At 37.6% G+C, this 19385-nt stretch overlaps 2 protein-coding genes across 2 annotated transcripts; one reads left to right on the top strand and one right to left on the bottom strand.

The window, feature by feature from the left end:
* Positions 1 to 8467: 8467 nt before the first annotated feature.
* Positions 8468 to 11835, bottom strand: LOC141656348 (protein trichome birefringence-like 31). The gene is made up of 5 exons (XM_074463208.1): positions 10907 to 11835; positions 10381 to 10552; positions 9654 to 9853; positions 9158 to 9304; positions 8468 to 8944 (listed from the first exon to the last, which is right to left on the bottom strand). The coding sequence occupies exons 1-5, from the start codon at positions 11299 to 11301 to the stop codon at positions 8599 to 8601; spliced, it is 1260 nt and encodes a 419-aa protein (XP_074319309.1). The 5' UTR covers positions 11302 to 11835; the 3' UTR covers positions 8468 to 8598.
* Positions 11836 to 14718: 2883 nt separating this feature from the next.
* LOC141656347 (malate dehydrogenase, mitochondrial-like) lies at positions 14719 to 19081 on the top strand. Its single transcript, XM_074463207.1, has 7 exons — positions 14719 to 15159; positions 17217 to 17390; positions 17489 to 17657; positions 17916 to 17977; positions 18115 to 18236; positions 18438 to 18555; positions 18746 to 19081. The coding sequence occupies exons 1-7, from the start codon at positions 14896 to 14898 to the stop codon at positions 18896 to 18898; spliced, it is 1062 nt and encodes a 353-aa protein (XP_074319308.1). The 5' UTR covers positions 14719 to 14895; the 3' UTR covers positions 18899 to 19081.
* The last annotated feature ends 304 nt before the right edge of the window (positions 19082 to 19385 follow it).

Genomic DNA, 19385 nt, shown 5'->3' with positions numbered 1-19385 from the left:
ATCCGGCCCCTAACTCTAATGAACGTCTCGGACCGGGGGGGAGCACAAAAGACATGGAGGGTGCCATTGGAACACGGATTTTCTAAGGAAATACTTTGTTTGGCGGTGGAGGTGTCCAAAACCATTGTGGGCACCCCAACGCATGATTATTCCTTATAAAAAGTGATCCAGGTTTTTCATCAAAATACTCGTCCCCTCCATAGTCATGCCAGAATCGACGCCGCAAATTAAGCCGGGCAGTCACTACAGACATGTTCACAACGGTGGTTGGGATAGCAAATCTGACCGCCTCGGCTAAGACCGTGCGCGTAAGAGGAAGCGACCATGCCGACCAACATGCCAACATGCACAAAAGCGTATAAGCACTGTTGAGACGCAAATCTGACTGCCCCAGCCAATCCGGGAGTGGCAGGGGAAGCGATCAATATGTCTACATATACGGAAAGCAGTCGAACTGCGAACAAGCAGCTGTTAACTCGCCACAACGACCAACATGCTTAGGAACGTATAAGCACTGTTGAGACGCAAATCGGACGCCTCGGCCAGACCGAGAGTGAAAGAGGAAGCGGTCAACACGTCTACAGATACGAACACCTCGGCCGTTACCCCGAAGAATGACGGGGACACAACGGCTGATACGTAACATGTTCACAACGGTGGTTGGGATAGCAAATCTGACCGCCTCGGCTAAGAGCGTGCGCGTAAGAGGAAGCGACCAACATGCCAACATGTTTTAAAAAAAAACGTTAAGTACAGTTCTCTCTACGCATTCTAGCCGCCTCGGCCAAGCCGAGGGTAAAAGCGAAAAGAAAAGAGCGCTCAACTATTAACGTACGAAGACAACTCAGACAAAAATGAGAAAAAGACCTCGGCCAAGCCGGAGGCAAAATAAACAAACTCTTACTGAAATGTTTACAGGTGTAACACCCCGTATTTTATTAAGTTGGATAAAACTCTTTTAATTGCTATTTTAAATTTAATTACATCATTTAACGATTTATATATTTATGCTTAGCTAATTAATTAATTTCATCATAATTCGATATGTTAATTTTAATAATCATTAATAAGTTTATTTAAAGTTAGTTCGAGTTTATTGAAATTAGTTCGAGTTTATTTATTTAATAATTTCCGTTTCTTTACGAGTCCTTATGAAAGTTGTTTTAAATAAACCCGAGATGGATTTTGGGAACAAAACCGTCCAATTAGCTATTTTGAGCTTATTTCACTAAATTAGCAATTTTTATTAATATCCGTTAGTTTTGTAAAAATCGCTAATAATTCCGATTCAAGCTGATATTGAATTATTTACGTTAACTAACTGAGTTTATTTTATTTTCACTCATTAAATTTATTTATTATTGATTCCGTTTTATTACTGAAACTTTTACTTAAATCGGTTAAATTTAACTCGAAACGGTTTTAATAACGATCGAAGTTTCTTAACGACGAAGAAACGTACGTATAATAAATAGCAGGCTAGCAGGCTGCTGTCTCATTTCACATTCTCACGTCAACTTTTCTTCTTCTTCGTTCTTTTTCTTCTTCTGGCGAATTCTTTTTCCTTTTCAAAATTTGATCTGTTGATCGACGTCGGTACTTCGTTCCTTATCCGTTTCCTTTCTATTTTTGGGTTGTATCTTTATATTTCCGCGTCTTAAGCTATGTATGTCAATTAGTTTATCAGTTGTTGCAGGGTTTCTGACACTCTTCTTGAGATGGAATTGGTTGTGTATGGTTTAGTTAGAAAATTTTTGAAATTGCAGGTTTTTGGACTAGTTGAACCATTTACAAACATATCCTACCAGTTTCTCTCTAGAATCCATAGCGCTCCTTTCGTCGTTCTCGTCAATCCGTTGTAAGTAAAATTCATTTTCGTTATGTATTTTTACAAACCCAATTTATATTTTTAGCTTTGTTTATTATAAGACGATTGTATGTACTAAAATAGACGGTCTGGTAGAATATTTGTTAGTCATAAATGATTAGTTCAATTGGAAAAAGGTAATAATGATAGGTTACTCAGTATTACTTGTTAAATTTGTGTATAATTATATATAGGGATCATTATGGATGTTAATTAGTCAGTTGTATAGTTGAGACGGTGTATACTGATATGTGGAGATGATTGAGACGGTGTATACTGACCTCTAGGGATCATTTGGGATGCTAGCTAGTAAGTGGTATATTTGAGACGGTGTATACTGACCTCTAGAGATCATTTGGGATGCTAGCTAGTAAGTGGTGTATTTGAGACGGTGTATACTGACATGTAGGGATTGTTTTGGGATGCTATTTGGGATCTTGTTTAGTTGAGGTTTTGTGCAGTAAATTAGGACTGTTTTTGAGTCCGCTTTGCAGGTACTTTGGGACATTTTTGGGACTGTTTTGACTCGGTTTAGGACTGGTTTAGGATTAATTGAACTCTGTTTTGGTACCGTTTTGTGCGACCTTGATTGTTTTGGGACAATCGAAATGGAGGTCGTGTGGGCTGTTTTGGCCTCGGTTTTGGGAGCCGTGACAGTGGTGGTTTGGGCTCGATTTTGGGACGGATAAAATGGTGCTTTATGGGACTGTTTCTAGGGCGTAAAAGTTGTGAAAATTTTCTTGGTATGCCTGTCAAAAGGGAGGGTCATAATGGTTTATGAATATAAGACAGTAGCTAATGAATATGATTTACATGTTTTGATTTAAATTAATTTCCGTCTCATATTTTATATAACGATAATTCGTTAATATCGTCCTTTCACATAATTATTTTAGGTGACTCATATGTGGTTGAAGATGAAGAGTAATTTTGGGTTTTAGAAGCTTTCTCAAGTTTATTGCTTGTCTCTTTGCTAGCTTAAGGTAACTATTCCGAGTTACTCGACGAATTAATGTCACATTAGTAGTAAATGTGGTGCTTGTTGTTTGTTAAGTGTTTAGGTGATTGATAATGTTTTACTTTCATTTTTCACATGATAGAAATTGGAAATAGCATGAGAATAATATAGCGATAAAATTTGTAATTTGGGCCAAAGTAGGCCAAGACTCTGAGCTGGGCCAGATTGACCGAACGAGTTTGGTCAAACAAGGTTTAAACCAGTCAGCCTCGATTTGACCGATGACCCGTCGCGGGACTCGGGTCGAGGGTTTGTCTTTGAGGTAAGATTAGTTATTATTGGAGGTTTTATGTTATGCCTTGATATTCGTAATTATCATTTCACATGTTGGTTGTTGGATGAATTGGTTGCCTTATACTTCAGTCTTCTTGTCTTTGCCATTTTAGCTTGTTCTCATAGATTATGGTATTGTCGGTTAGCTGGAATTTGGATTATTATTGATATTGAGGATATTGTTGGATTGTCTGATGAATAGACATTTATATAGCCTTTCACATGATAGAATGTTAGCATTTATGTTGGTAAGTTGGACTCTTTGCCCTCTTATGGTTAAGTGGGTGTCTTACTTGTCTTGTGTGGTGTGGGCTAAAGTATTCAAGCTGGGACTAGCTGGGACTAGGTCCTAGGTGAGTATTTCGGCCTTCATCATAGATAGGTCTTTATAGTCTCGACGAGTATATGTTCAACTTTGCTTGATAGCCTTTGTGTTCCTGACTAGTGGATTTATATCCAAGTTGGGGCATGACCTCAGGTACTTATTTTGATAGTATGGGGTCAGCTTAAGTACTAGCCAACCCTTCCGTGGTGTCCTTAGGGTACTCACTTCACTTTGTTTTAAAAAAAGTTGTGGGTCTTGGGTGCGGTGGTGTGTATCCGCATGTCTAGGTCTGCGCAGATTTTAGGCTGGGTTGTGTTGTCTCTTGGCCATGTTTTCTTAATAGTAACCGCTGAGCCAAGATACCGGTTCGATTACCTTCCCTACCTCGTGGTATAGACTTGAGTTACAAAGTGACTATTGACCGTACTAAGAACTTATGCCTGTCTTTGATATATTGTCCTTTCTTGTATGGTGATTCTATGAATCATAGAAGGTGAGATGCAAGCCGGCTATGGTTGATAGAGTTTGGATTCCTGGATGTTATGTGATTCACATGATAGTGTAGTATGAGTCGGTCTAGTATTCACATGCTAGGACTATGTGGCGTTATATTGTTGTTCACATGATAAGCACGATTGCCTTAGCATCTATATGCTAAGGCAGTGTGTGATTCGTATTCATATTCTTATGTTTACATGTTATATTAATTATGACATTTCGTGGCTGGGAGAACTCAGAGTTACTCCCCACCGACTGTGGCTTTCGTATTTGTATAAAATGCGAATGACAGGTAGGTGATGCATATATAGGGTACATGGACGAGCTAGCGAGCAAAGTAACCTTGGGACCTAGATTGGCTTTATTTTATGGTGACCCTTAAACCCTTTTTATGTCACATACATTTTTGGGACATATGTCTCCCTCTTTACATTTAGTTGTATAATTTGCTATTCGCGACTTTAGCGATGGTTATGTTATGAAACTTCTAGTTAGACCTTGTATGTTTGACACCTTCCAATTTGGATATCTTTATAACAGGTTCAGGTTTTAAAAATTACAGGTTTTTACCCAAATGAACCTATTACAAACATATCCATGCAGTTTTATTCTAGAATTACGTGTTTACTTTTCCGCAATAAACGAGGGTGTCACAACAGGTAATACAAAGAAGAAGTTCCTCATCAGGGATTGAAGGTTGAACTGAAGATGACGCCGTCGCCGCCATGGACTTTGCCTTTGGTTTACGGGGCGGCACTTTACTGGCAACCTTCGCCTGAGCCGCCGTCGCATCTAGGGCCTTCAATAGCTGATCCATGAGGTCGTTTGGTGCCGGTCTGCGATCACGTGTCTCGGCTTTAGGATGCAAATTAACAACTTTCCCGTCCTTGCCGAGTCCCAACCTCTTGAGGGTATCCTCAGACAGATCCGGGCCAAAACGGTCTGCAAAAGAAACGAAGCAGGAGTTAAACGAAAGAGGTGAAACCAAAGTTCAAGTACAGAAACATAAAAAGCAAAGGTGGGCCTCACACCGACCCTACTCACCCTGGCGGAGGGCCGGTATGAGGCCGACGCGGCAGAGCAGCTCATCCTGGAGAATGATCTGCGTCGGGGGCATCCATCCCTTCGGCGTCCCATTCTTCTCCGCCTCAAACAGCCTCATCGCCCGCTTCTCATCCTCATTAAGATAGACCTTGCTGACGTCCATCTTGAGCTTACCCCGGGAGACATACTTTTCACGCTCCCCCCGATTTTCACACCGCAAGTTGACACGGTGCTGAAAGGAACGGGGCAGTGGATAATCCTCTGGAACCTCAACGTATACCCACCGCCCCTTCCAGTCCTTACAAGAAGTAAGCTTAGAGACGGTGACGTAGCCCGGCTCGTTCTGTACGCTGTACCACCCCTTCCCGGCTTGGGTAGTACGTTTAAGGTGGTGGAGCCGGCGGAAGAGGTTCACCGTTGGGGCCTCCCCTTTGAAAAGACACAGCCATACAAAACCAACGATCGTCCTGATGGCCAACGGATGCAGTTGGGCCACCGCGACATTCATGGCTTTAATTATGGCCGTAACGTATTCATTCAGAGGAAACCGGAGCCCATACTCCAGGTGTCTGATGTATACGCCGATACAGCCTTTGGGAGGGCAACAGACCGCCTGACCTTCCCCAGGAACAACAATATTATACCCCCTGCCAAAGGAGAAATGGTGTTCAAAAAGTTCAGAACCGGAGCAGCTAGCAAACTTATTTGTCCAGACACGACTAGGACCGATTGAGCAGGCATCACCGTGATGCATAACAAGCGACCTCCCTACGGCAGAAGGGGTCGCCTCATCATCAGTACCCTCGGAATGGGTCCCTTCATCATCATCCTCCTCAAAACTCTCCAAAAATTTTGGGTCAACCTCAGGAGAAGGAGACCTAGGGCCCCCGGACCTTATCGGGATGGCGGTCAGTGCCTCGCCTTCATCAAAACGCGACGGGGAGCCCCCCGGCGCAGGATTACTAGGTCCGGCATCAGCAGAAGACATGACAACGAATATTTAACAAGAAAAAAGATTGAGGAATTTGTTTGATTACCTTGGAAGAAAATGTTACACCGAGTAACGCTTTGAGAAATTAGAAAGAGAAAGGAACTCTGCGAAAGAAAAACTAAACAAGAGAAAATTTTTGAGAAAGTGAAATTTGGAAGGCCAAAGTGAGGGGGTAACTGCCCTATTTATAGGGCAAAGCCCACTCAATCCGACCAATCAGAGCAAGGCCCATGAGGCGTCAACCAATCAACGCCGAGCCACGTGTCAAGCATGCAGCCATGGAATGTCAATCGACAAACAATTACAAAACTTCTTCAACACGCTCCTTGATAGAATGCCAATCGACGTATCTTCTTCAACACGACCTTACGTATCTACTTGCCAAACGGCCCGCTGTTCAACCAAACTTGGCAGCACCGACTGGGGGCAATCAAAAGCTCCGGCACTCTCAACCTCGGTCTCAGCCAGCACCATTTTCTTTTTCCACATCTGATGTCCATTACACATCCATGTGGAGGGGGGATAGTATGATACGGCCTGAGCAGAACCACGCCGGGGAAGAAGAAGCCGATGGAGAAATTCAACATGCGCAGAATATACGCTCAACATACATCGGAGCCCATACCACGGCATAGACTACGCTGGGGGCAAATTGATGGGGCATATTCTGCACCCGCTGACCGAGTCAACATATTGAGCAAGGTCAAAGATATCCACAGCAAGTCAACGTATCGACATGACTTAGCTGGCCGTCGGCCTATCGGCCTGTCACTTAGGTCCCGGCTAGGACAACTAGCCAGCCGGGATACATATCCGCGTACTCATATCCAAGACCCCTCGGCGGGCCTGCCATGGGTCCATCGGCCGAGGGTAGAACGGTCTTTCCACCTGCTAGCCTCTTGGCCACTACGTGACAAAAGGTGAAAGTCTATAAATACTCCACTTCTCTCAACGAGAAGAGGATCCGAAATATAACCTAAACCATCATAATCTGGTATAAACTCCCTTATCTCTCTACAATATACTTTGCCAAGTTACACACAACTTAATCCCTTTAAGTTTACTGACTTGAGCGTCGGAGTGAGTACGCTCGGTGCCAAGCCGAGCTCTCAGCTTGTTCATTGTTTCAGGAGAGGCCGAAAGGAAGAGTCAAGCAAAGTCATCATTCAACAAAGCTTACGTGGTAACAACACTGCTCCGTAATCACACCCGTTCATTGTTTCAGGAGAGGCCGAAAGGAAGAGTCAAGCAAAGTCATCATTCAACAAAGCTTACGTGGTAACAACACTGCTCCGTAATCACACCCGGAATTTGCTTTTGGTGAGAATTTTTAGGACCTTACATGCATGTGATTTTTATAGAGTACTTTTGTTATTTTAAACATTAATTTAGGCCCAAAAATACACTACACACATGGATGTTGTTACATTTAACAACGGGCCTGGGCCGCACCCGAACGGAGGAGAAAGAGTCCACATACAACAGGCCCAAGAGGGTTTCACTCTAAAACCAATTGGCAATAGAGGGAGTAGCCACTTGCCTTATAAAGTGGTAATTCTTCTCCTCTTTTATCAATGTGGGACAACCTCACATGTGGAACTTTGAGTTTCTTCAAAATCCTAAAACAAAACCAAGCTCTTAATCTGACTACGGAACTCAATGAGCAATAACAAATCCAAAAACTCATAGAGCATGAATTTATTTCAAGGAAATGGAAAATGAAAAAGATAATTGCCATGTTAATTCCTAGAATTGGTTTTGTATCTTTTTTATAGCTTAACGTATTTCTAGGATTAGTTAACTGATGTAACAAACAGCCCTAATTTCTATGATTTTAGCATTTATCATGTAAATCTGTAAATTTTGGAAAAATCTCCATAATTTTAGGATTAATCAAATCAAATTTTAAAGATTTCCTAGCGAAAATGGCATCCTTATTCATTCGGTTGCAATTGTTAATTGTAGTATACAATATCCAAATGGAATATTCTATACTTCTTTCTTCCGTTTTTTTTCCTCAATTAGATCATTAGATTAGATTATTTGTTTCTTTTTTTTTTTTTTTTTTTTTTTCAGTTACTCTAGTTATTCTAATAGACTGCCACATCAGACTCTACTTAAAATCTGAGATGCCATATCAGCGGGATTGGCAGCTGCATTAGAGAAATATATATGATTTTAGATCCATTGTTTACTTATATTATAATACTATTAAATAAGATTTTGTGAAGTAGGTTAAAGAATTGCTTAATTTTTTTTGTAAACCATGACCATACGAGTAATAAATGTTTGTATATTAGCTAAAGTCCTTTTATAGAAAAATGGACTTGTAAGTTGTAACAAGTTGTATTGTGTGATTCGACTGAACTCAATTTCACATCGCGAGTTGTATTGAGTTGTTTTTCGCTCTGATGCTCCATAACAAATATTCTTAACCATGAAAATTTTCCATTTGCAACATAAAATCTACAAATTCTAGTATTAATAATTTGTTTTACACAATATTTGTATCAGAAGGCTTTACATGAGAATAACCGCATAAAATCGAACAAAATTTAGGCAAAGTACAAAGAAAACTACTATTATAAGAGATCTTGTAACAAATGTGCATAAAGAATTTCATTCCAAGTATCAGGAAGTCCAGGCAAACACCAATGAATGCAATCTGCAAAATTAACAGGATCTGCTCTTTGTTCCTTGGTCAATAGTTTACCTTTCCTTTCGGTATAAACCGATGTATGTGCATCTTTTCTGTAATCTGATAATTGTGTTATGTTCAACAATGTCACTTCTATTTTTACATTCTCTAATGTCTCTTGAACTATTCTCATTATTTCCATATTTGTACCCATTCCCCAATATGGGCCTTGGATCGGTTCCGTTTCACTATAGCAGTTGCCTTCACTTCCTGGCCGCCATTCTGAGCTCCTGTAAAACGGTTTCATATTATTATTTGTTGACTATTACATGGGTGAGTCTTATGACAATCTTATCATGAGACTGTCTCATACGAAAAACTAACAAATGAAAATCGAACAAATTGTTAACTAGTACATAAGTGATTTTCGAATATTTTACTCTGTCGTGAAACCGTCTCAACTAAAATTTTATCACAAAACAGTGCCAGGATGGAAATCTTACCACAAATGTGTAGGAGACAAACTCATGAAATAAACTTTCTGAAACTGAGGATTGATGCTAGACTCCAACCAATTTGCCCATGTTTTCATTGCCATTTTATATGCTGTAGTAACATTATACTCTTTCACATCATTAGGAATCCCATACCTATAATTACAAAGAATTAGATAATAAAACTCTTCATGAACAACACGTGACAAAACATGATCTACGACATTACTTCACTGTCTAAAAGACTGAGACTCCGGTTTAAGAACCTTAAGATATAAAGGGATTGTTTCCAGATGATTCATAATGAAAATTACGTTTAAGAAAATTGAGAGCTCACATTGCGTTAATAATGATATAACTTTTCCTGAACGACGCGTGTCAAAAACATGATTTACGACATTACTTCAGTGTCTCAAAGACTCCGGTCTATGAACCTTAAGATACAAAGGGATTGTTTTCAGATGACTCATAATGAAAATTACGTTAAAGGAAATTGTGGACTCACGTTGCGTTAATGATTGGCTTAAACATCCACCAAACATAGCTTTCAAACACTAAAACATCAACTCCTTCCCAATTTTTGGTGTGATTAGCAATCTGATCAAGCTTAACCAGTCTTTTATATACTGTATGATTTGTTGAGTGGTCTGAATTAGATTCTACTATGAAAGGTGCCCAGTAAAACTCCACTGTTGCATTGTATTCCTGCAAATTAAACAAACAAGACCATCTTAGTTTCATAATATGTATATCGGATTTTCTAACGTGTACATTAGAAACCCGTATGTGAAAATATTCTCCTGATTATCTCATGACAGTCATAAGGGCACACGTTAAAAAATTCGTTAATCTATATATGGATCTTATGATACATTTATAAAATCGGAGATGTCTCAGCCTGGTAGTAAAGACGGAGGTAACATGACGATTTTTTTTTTTTTTTTTTATTAGGTAAGAAAACTGGTAACATGACGAACACAAAATCTCATTTGTGACGGCATGTATCCGTCACTTTGGAGTGACGGGTACTATTTTCCCTCACAAATGACCCATATAGAGGAGAGAGGGAAGCACATGGGAGTGCCCCCACCTTGTCCCCCTATTCGTTTTGTGAGTGGCATTATCCGTCACTTGCTCCGACCCGTCTTCAGCAAGACTTATTGCATGACGAATTGATAATAATCAAATGTACCTTATTAATCATATGATCATGCATAAAATGAGAAGATAACCTTAGCAAAGAAGATCTTCTTGGAAGGAACCTTGGTCAAGGATTTCTGGCCTTCAGGAATTGCAGATTGTAACAAGCAAACCATTGAATCAAATTGTGTTCTTTGAATTGAATCTCCCACAAACATCAACCTTTTATTCTTTAGCATCTTTAACAACTTTATTGCATTAAATCTGAAAACATATAACCAATAAATAAACATTGTTTTTACATGTACAACGTCACTTAGTGATATTGAGTTTCAGTATCATTATACTCGCATAAATGATAGAATTATAGTGATATAGAATATTAATATTTTATTCGGACCACAAAGGCAAATATGTTGCTGACATAATTTGAACTTAGGTCCTAAATTCCACCCTTCATGATGTATGTTAGCTGATATCTGCATGATTTTATCAGCTATGTTAACTGACATCTGCATAACTTTATCAGTTATGCTAACTGACATCTATATTTATCTGATGTATGAACATATTTCGAAGCGATTTTAGAATTTTTTTGAAATGCAAATGATTTTATACCTTGGTAAATTGCATTCATTAGGTTGCCATCTCCAAAACTGATACAAATCATCTGGTCTACCATTCCTTTGACAAGCAACTTGTTTAACCAAATAAGCGCAACTTTGTTCACTATAAAGTGGGTGTGACACATTATCAAAAACCCATTTTCCTTCAAAAACATTACAATCTTCAATATCTTCATAATTATCATTACTATCATCTTCATTTTCAAAAACATTGACAATGTAGCTATGAAATCTACTCCCTTCCAACCAATCCCGCCATCGAAAAATACTTACTCTCTTGTTGTTCTTCAAGTTGTCAAAAACTAGCCTAGATGTACCTAGGATGAGTAAAGTTGCTAATGCAATTGGTAATATGGACTTGTATTTTCGATTTCGAAATCGTTGCATGGTTGTTTTTGTAAGATAATTTGAGATTTGTGGTGAAGGATTATGAATATGTGAAGGATTTTTTTATAAATTTATGAATTTGGGAATGATTTTGATGGTGTTGGTTTTAAAGTTACGTTAGTTCATTGTCATATATTTACAAACTTAAGATTTAAGCATTGTTGGAAGTAGTATTCCATGCAACCAACGTTTGGTGACGTTTGGGTTGCTTAGTTAGTGTCTCTTCAAAAACAAAGGGAGTGTATAATTGTAAAACATTTAAGAGATTAATTAATTATATTAAAACTATATATGGCTTTCTCTTTTGTTTATCTTTGTTATTATTTGTAAATAATATTTTAATCAAAGTCAAAAAATGATTCATCATTTAGAAAGAATATATGTTAGAATTTTATAGTAAAATAAATTAAAAAGTTTTTTTTTATGTAAGTACAAGACTTAATATAAACGGCATGAATTCACCCATATGTCGCTTCATCGACTGTGACACGATAGTTACTTGTCATTATTCTTTAAAGGGTGTCAACTATAAGATTGTGCTACTTTTTTTTAAGGTAATAAAGATTAGCTTCATGGCTTCTATATATTGGACATTCATGTCCAACTCTTTCGAAGTGGTTTGATAGCCGGTGGCTTTAACTTACCTCCCTCATTCGAAAGGATGAGATAGGTTGGTCTTACCCTAGGGGATCAACCTAGTTTTCTTACCTAATCAAAAAAAAAGATTAGCTTGATTATTACGGAGTATAATAAGGTTATGTGACATGGTAACATATTCGATGTCAAATTTGATGAGTTTTAAACCGTGGCAAATTATTAACAAGTTGAGCCGGATAAACTTTAGGGCCATATAGCGAGGATAAGGAGAAGATCCGAATATATTCGCATTTTAACGATTTCTTAAATAGTTGTCTAAAGCGCTTTGAACAAATTTATTGTAAAATATAGTAATTTTTTAATAACCATTTTTTACCCAAAAATAGAACCATGTAAAACCGTCTTTACCCAAAACTAACTCTAAATTTGAAACGTAGGAGAGGCCACGCGATGTGCGGTGCTAGGCCATTTTTTGGTAGGAGGAATAGAGAGAGCTCCACTTTATGGAAGACTAGGAATTATAAAAGAGTAAGTCTCCTGAGAGACGGTCTTTCAATAAGTTTTATTGAGAGACCATTGTATAATTTTAAGAAAAAGTGGTACTAAAGGTAATAAAATAGATACAAATCATCATTAATAATAAAATGGGTACATTTACTATGTAAATAGGTACGAAATTACTATGTTACGATCAACAACATAAGGGGTACGAAATAAAAATAAAAAGGTACGAAATATTGGTCTCTCAATAACTTAGCGAGAGACCGGTCTCTCCCAAGTTTTAGTGATTATAAAATCAGATTAAAGGGATTGTTTTGAATTTATCTCCCACAATTAAAATAGTTTTATAACATTATGTCATTATGAGTTGCTTATCTTACCTTAAATTATGTAAAGCTATATTTTAATTAAATTAAAGAGTTTTTTGTAAATAACCCCCATATATGTTCCTCTTTTTACAAATAACCCCCTTATATGTCCATTTTTTGTAATAACCACCTTAATTTCTACTTAATTAAAAAATTAACACCCAAACTAAATTACTATGACGATTTTTATAAAACACGATCTAATTACGACATTTCGACTTTAATTTAACTAAACTACCTAAACTACCCTTAATAATTACACTCACCCAACCCACACCCTACTTCACTCATTCAAATCATTCATCCCCAAATTCATCCCCAAATCAATTATCTTAGTTTATCTTAGTCGGAGTATGAAGATTCGGATTGGTCTATTGGATGGTTCGAGCCTCATGGCCATGATTTCTTGAGTGACGACGAGACTGATGATAGATTTAAGGCAGCAGAATTAAAATTCCCTTGTCTTATTGAATTTTAAGTAGCAGTAACAAGAGTTTGCTTTGGATATTGAGGTGGTAATTGCGAATTGGAATTGGAATACGCACAAAGCCTTTGAGGCTTCCTTTCGTATGTTTCCAAACAATCATTTTCACTCAGATTTTGTGTGTATTCATACAACAATGAGCTTGGTACTGACTTATATTTCAATAATCTTGAGTAATTCTGCACTTGTTCTTCTTCTTCGTCTTCTTCATGTTCTTCATTTCCTATATTACCTTTATATTGGGATTCTAAAAATGACTCCATTCTACAGAATTGAAGTACAAATTTGAAGTTGATGGATTGAGAAATTTTGGCCTAAAAAAGGCAAGTTACCCGAAGAAATTGTAATTTGGAGATGAATTTGGGGATGAATGAATGAATGATTTGAATGAGTGAGGGAGGAGGGTGTGGGTTGGGTGAGTGTAATTATTAAGGGTAGTTTAGTTAAATTAAAGTCGAAATGTCGTAATTAGATCGTGTTTTATAAAAATCGTCATCGTAATTTAGTTTGGGTGTTAATTTTTGAATTAAGTAGAAATTAAGGTGGTTATTACAAAAAATGGACATATAAGGGGGTTATTTGTAAAAAGAGGAACATATATGGGGGTTATTTACAAAAAACTCTAAATTAAATGATCATTGTTTACAAGAAACCACATTTTATTCCGCTGTGATATATTTGGAGGACCATGTATCCATTTAGAGTGACAATGATCTAAAGTCTATTACAACCTTTACTTATGAAGTAAAAATCGAGCTCGCCAAGCCGGAAGAAATCAAGCTCGTTATCAAGATTGCGAGTTTATCCCAAATTCCAACTGATTTCAAGCTAATTTGGAGTTTTTCTCGAGCTTCTCTATAATGCTAAACTTTTGTTTCTTTCCTTTCACATTTTTTAAAACTTGAGATTCAAAGGTTATACGAATGAATAAAACAAATCAATAAGACATTTGATATGGGGAGAAAATGATTATCTAATCAGTAATCACTCATGTTTGAGCCGCTCGCGAGCTTTTGGAACTGAACTAACGTTAACCCAACTCAATTCGTCAGGTATTTAAATCGAGACTTGATCGAGGTGAGCTCCAACTGTTCACAAGCTATCTTTTCTCAGTATTCTCATTCACAGGCCAAAAACCAGAGCAATTGCCTCGTATCAATATCACTCCCTAGTTAGGATGTTCAACGATTCAGAACCAGATCGGACCGAACAAGTAAACCTAAAGATTGAAGAACCCTACATCCCAAGACTATCCTTGGACCCGACCAAGATCCTTTAGATACGTTTTTTTTACTGGATTTAGACCGGACCGAGATGACTAACAAATGTAATTTGTACTTATTTTGAGTTGGACCGTATCACAGACCGGTCACAATATTTCGTGGACATAAGAGATCAAATTGAAATGTATCCAATCAGGACCGGACCGACAAATATTTTTTTAATGGCGAAAAAACTAGATGGTCGATGGCATCTCAAAGACACTTTCACTCCTCCACATCTCACCATTAAAATATCAATCAAATCCAAATCCGAAACCCTTCTTTAATACACAACCAACCTCCCTTCACATCTCTCCTTCTCTTCTCATTCACTCACTCTTTTCTCGCCTCCTCCGTCAATCTCATCTCAAACCCATCAAACATGAGGACCCAATTGTTCAGATCTGCCCAAAATGCCCTTAAGAAATCCTCATATGGATCAGCAACACCCTTATCAACAAGGGCATTCTCGTCAAGTTCAAGCCCAGAACGTAAAGTTACAATCTTGGGTGCAGCTGGTGGTATTGGACAGCCTTTATCTTTGTTAATGAAGACTAATCCACTTGTTTCTACGCTTTCTCTTTTTGATCTTGCTGGTACTCCTGGTGTTGCTGCTGATGTTAGCCATATTCCTACCAGAGCTCAGGTTGATTTCTGTTTTTTTTTTTTTGAATTTTTTGCAGTTTTTTGTAAGATTTATGGTTAAAAGATTCGATCTTTGTGTCTTGTTATGTATGATCTTCATTTTTTTGTGAAATATTGCAGTTTTTAGTGTGATTATGGTTAAAAGATTTGATCTTTGTGCTTTATTTGTTGGGTTTTGATGTTTATTGGATTGCATTCTGTGAATTATTGCAGTTTTTTGCGATTTATGTTAAAAAAAATTGATCCTTGTGTTTTTTTTTGTGGATTCTGAAGTTTTATTAGGTTTGATTCTGAATTATTGTAGTTTTGGGTGTGATTTGTGGTAAAAAGATTTGATTTTTATGTATGATCTTCATGTTTTTATGTAAAATTGCAGTTTTTGGTGTGATTTATGTTAAAATGATTTGAACTTTGTGTTTTATTGTTGATTTTTTATGTTTATTTGATTTGATTCTGTGAATTATTTCAGTTTTGTGTGATTTATGTTCAAACGATTTGATTTTTGTGTTTCAATTGCGGGTTTTGAAGTTTTATTAGATTGGGTGAGAATTAGTGTAGTTCTCGACGTAATTTTCATCTTGGGTCATTCGGAAATAGCCTCTTTGTGTTTCTAACAAAAGGTTAAGGCTGCGTACATCCGACCGTCCTTACCTCACAATTTGCGGGAGCCATTGAGGCACTGGGGTAATGTTGTTGTTTTTGGTGGTGAGGATTAGTGAAGTTTTGGGTGTGATTTGTAGTACAAAAGACTTGATCTTCTGTTTCATTGGTTGGTTTCTGATGTTTTTTAGATTGGGTTCTGAATTGTTGTAGTTTTGGACATTTGGGTGTGATTTGTTGTTAAAAGATTTGATCTTTGGATTTTATTTGTGTTTTTTAAAGCTTTATTAGATTGGATTATGTGTTGTTCATTCAATTTTGTATGAATTACTCCCTCCGTCCTATCATTTGTTTACCTTTTATATTATTTGTGAGGGGTATTTTTAATCAATGGTAAACAAATGACTGTGACGGAGGGACTATTGCAGTTTTAGTCTGATTTGTGGTAAAAAGATTTTATCTTTGTGTGGTGTTTGTGGGTTTTGAAGTTTTACTATGTTAGATTCTGAGTTATTGCTGTTGGATGTTTTGGTGATTAGTTTGGAGGTTTTTGTGACAAAGTTGTGATATTTAGGTTCAATGTCATTACTCATGTTGCCATTTTGAATTATTTCAGTTTTGGGTGGATTTATGTTACAAAGGTTCAATCTTTGTGTTTTACTTACGGGTTTCTGTTCTAGATGTCTTGTACGATTTTTTGAGTTTTCGTTAGGTAATTGAATTTGTGGTAGGTGTTTTTTTGTGATAAAGTTCTGATCTTTGGGTTCAATGTGATTCCTCTTTTTTTTTTTTTTTTTTTTTTTGTTTTTGTAATTATAGTATTTATGTGTGATTTTTGTCAATAAAATTTGATCTTTGGGTATTGTTTGTGGATTTTGGAGTTTTATTATACTCCGTATTAGAATTAGATTCTGAATTATTTCTCTAATAGGTATTTTGGATTGTTATTTCTTGGCTAACGATGTGTTTTATGTGATAAAGTTATGATCTTTGGCGTAATGAGTAGGTTTACAGAGCACGTGTAGGTTAGATAATTGTTTCAGAACAGAATGTTTAGATCTTTTTTGTGTAACCGAATTTCCAATGTGCGAGAAGGATAATAGGAGATGCTGTCCTTCACTTATCGTAATCCATCTCCTGTTTTTTGGCAGTGTAAAGCTAGATGCTTTATATCATGGATTTTTATCTGTGGTTGTTTAAAGTTTTAATCTTGCTATACGTTCTCTTTGTCTGGTATGTTTCATTCGTTTCTATTCTTTTGTTGGAATGTTATTGCAGATCACTCATTTTGTCGAACAATGGTTTGGTTTGTATTGCTTGTGTTTGTTCATATGTAATTGATGTTCCGGTTGGTGTAGTTTTGTTCCAAGAAAGTTTTTTGTGTGTGAGTTTCACTGCTGTCTTCCTTTGTTGGATTGTAGTGTCGTACTTTTTGATAACAATTTGCAATTTCCACAGGTTATTGGGTACGATAAGTATGATGATTTGGACAAGGCACTTGAAGGATCAGATGTTGTCATCATCCCAGCTGGTGTCCCTAGGAAGCCTGGTATGACACGTGATGACCTATTTGCTATCAATGCCGGCATTGTGAAAGGTCTTGTTGAAAGAATCGCCAAGTATTGTCCTAATGTAAGTACCTACCTTCAATTTAACTAATTATGCATCTCGTCATTCTGATGACAATTAAATTCATAATGGCTGACCCTACATGCATTGTTGTGAAACAGGCTCTGATCAACATGATCAGCAATCCTGTGAACTCCACAGTACCTATCGCCGCCGAAGTTTTGAAAAATGCAGGAGCTTATGATCCCAAGAGGTTGTTTGGGGTTACCACGTTGGATGTTCTTAGAGCCAAGGCTTTCTATGCTCAGGTGGCTGGCATTCGTCCTGAAGGTAAAGATTTCCACCGAACGGTTCATATTTAGAGTTGTCATAGACTACTTAAATATTTTACAGAAAAAAAACATATACGAGATTGACATATACGAGATTGTCACATGCGAGTCTGTCACATTTGAGAGCAACGCATTAACCGATCTCACATTCTCAGATATAAAAACGTCTCTTACATGACTCGCTGAATGTTTTTGTAGTAGTTTCATTTATCATTTCTGGCTAGTATTCACGAAGTAAATATTTTCTTGCCTGCAGGTGTTCTCGTTCCTGTCGTTGGAGGACACGCTGGCAAAACAATTCTCCCATTGTTTTCCCAGGTAGTGCTTGTAGTTTTGACTAAATTCTTCTCGTGATCTTCTAGTTCATTCCTATGAAATCACAAAGACAAAATTTCGTTGCCCTAGTTTTATCTCTATCGTTAATCCGTATTAAATGCAACTATTATGTGCTATAGGCGACGCCACAAGCCAATTTGGCAGGACGAGACATTGAGGGGCTCACACGTAGAACACAAGATGGTGGAACTGAAGTTGTCAATGCGAAGGCTGGGAAAGGTTCTGCAACACTTTCCATGGCGTAAGTGCTGATTTCATTTTGTCTTATGAGCTCTGACATTCTTGTGTTGAAATCACTTAAACCCATAAAATCTGTTCTGAAAAAAGAGTAGTAAACTGTTTCCTTTGCGGTTTTCTTGCTCATGCTGTTAACAGATTCTACATCACGAAACTGTTCACTACACGTGTGATTCATACTGATGAAAACGTACTATGTTTGCAGTTTTGCTGGAGCCGTATTTGCTGATGCTTGCCTAAAGGGTCTCAATGGTGTCCCAGATGTCGTGGAGTGCTCGTATGTGCAGTCAGATATCACTGAACTTCCGTTCTTTGCCTCAAAGGTGAACTATTACTACTCTCGATCTACCATTGATGATGTTACTTAATCTCACTAAAGTTTCCGACATACAGTTCTTTTTTCCCCCTATGTTTTCTGTTTTCTTTGGCAACATCTGTTAATATTTCGTAATTGTCGTTCTTTTCCTTTTTACACGATATAGCAAAGCCTAAACTTTTAACCAATGCCTACAGGTGAGGCTAGGGAAGAACGGTGTGGAAGAAATCATGGGTCTGGGTTCACTTTCGGAGTATGAGACGAAAGCATTGGAAAAGCTCATTCCTGAGCTCAAGGAGTCCATCGACAAGGGCATTGAATTCGTCAAGAACGCGAGTGCAAAAGAATGAAGCTGTGATACAGTTTAGTCTTTAGGGGTAAAAACGGGAAGTTTTCAGTCCGCCCGAAGTTATGAACCATAACAATTTTTGCCTGGAACTTGGTTTTATTATTTTGCATTTACCAAAACAGTGAGATGCTGTTATGTGTGCTGTTTCGCCTCGGCAATGTCAATAAAAGTGGATTAAACACTAGTTTTGTCGAGTTTTTACAGTAATATGTGTCGAATATGTACGGTTTTTGTTTACAAATCTGAATCTGATATAGGATGGATCAAAGTGCTTCGGTCATACGAATGTCCAAGATCGTTTAAGACGGATTAACCGGTTATACAGAATGCTTTACCATATCCGCTCAATAGTAAGTAGAACTGCGTTTAATAGACGAGCTCTGAACAATGATATAGATGGAACATTTAACCTCGGCCATGAGTACCACCGCTAGTTAACAAGTCACCACATTGCCAACGCGAACAATAGCAGAAAGTAGTTACGAAAT

Source organism: Silene latifolia, chromosome 5 (assembly GCF_048544455.1).
Source record: "Silene latifolia isolate original U9 population chromosome 5, ASM4854445v1, whole genome shotgun sequence".
Lineage (NCBI taxonomy): Eukaryota > Viridiplantae > Streptophyta > Magnoliopsida > Caryophyllales > Caryophyllaceae > Silene > Silene latifolia.
This window is presented reverse-complemented; position numbering and strand designations above follow the sequence as displayed.

Excerpts from the sequence above, each read along its gene's own strand:
- LOC141656348 (XM_074463208.1), bottom strand. The coding sequence starts at position 11,301 with ATGCAACGATTTCGAAATCGAAAATACAAGTCCATATTACCAATTGCA. Across the intron at positions 10,553-10,906 it reads AATGAATGCAATTTACCAAG|ATTTAATGCAATAAAGTTGT; the intron begins GTATAAAATCAT and ends ATATGTTTTCAG. Across the intron at positions 8,945-9,157 it reads TTGTCTCCTACACATTTGTG|GAGCTCAGAATGGCGGCCAG; the intron begins GTAAGATTTCCA and ends ACCGTTTTACAG.
- LOC141656347 (XM_074463207.1), top strand. The coding sequence starts at position 14,896 with ATGAGGACCCAATTGTTCAGATCTGCCCAAAATGCCCTTAAGAAATCC. Across the intron at positions 17,658-17,915 it reads GGCTGGCATTCGTCCTGAAG|GTGTTCTCGTTCCTGTCGTT; the intron begins GTAAAGATTTCC and ends TCTTGCCTGCAG. Across the intron at positions 17,978-18,114 it reads TTCTCCCATTGTTTTCCCAG|GCGACGCCACAAGCCAATTT; the intron begins GTAGTGCTTGTA and ends TATGTGCTATAG.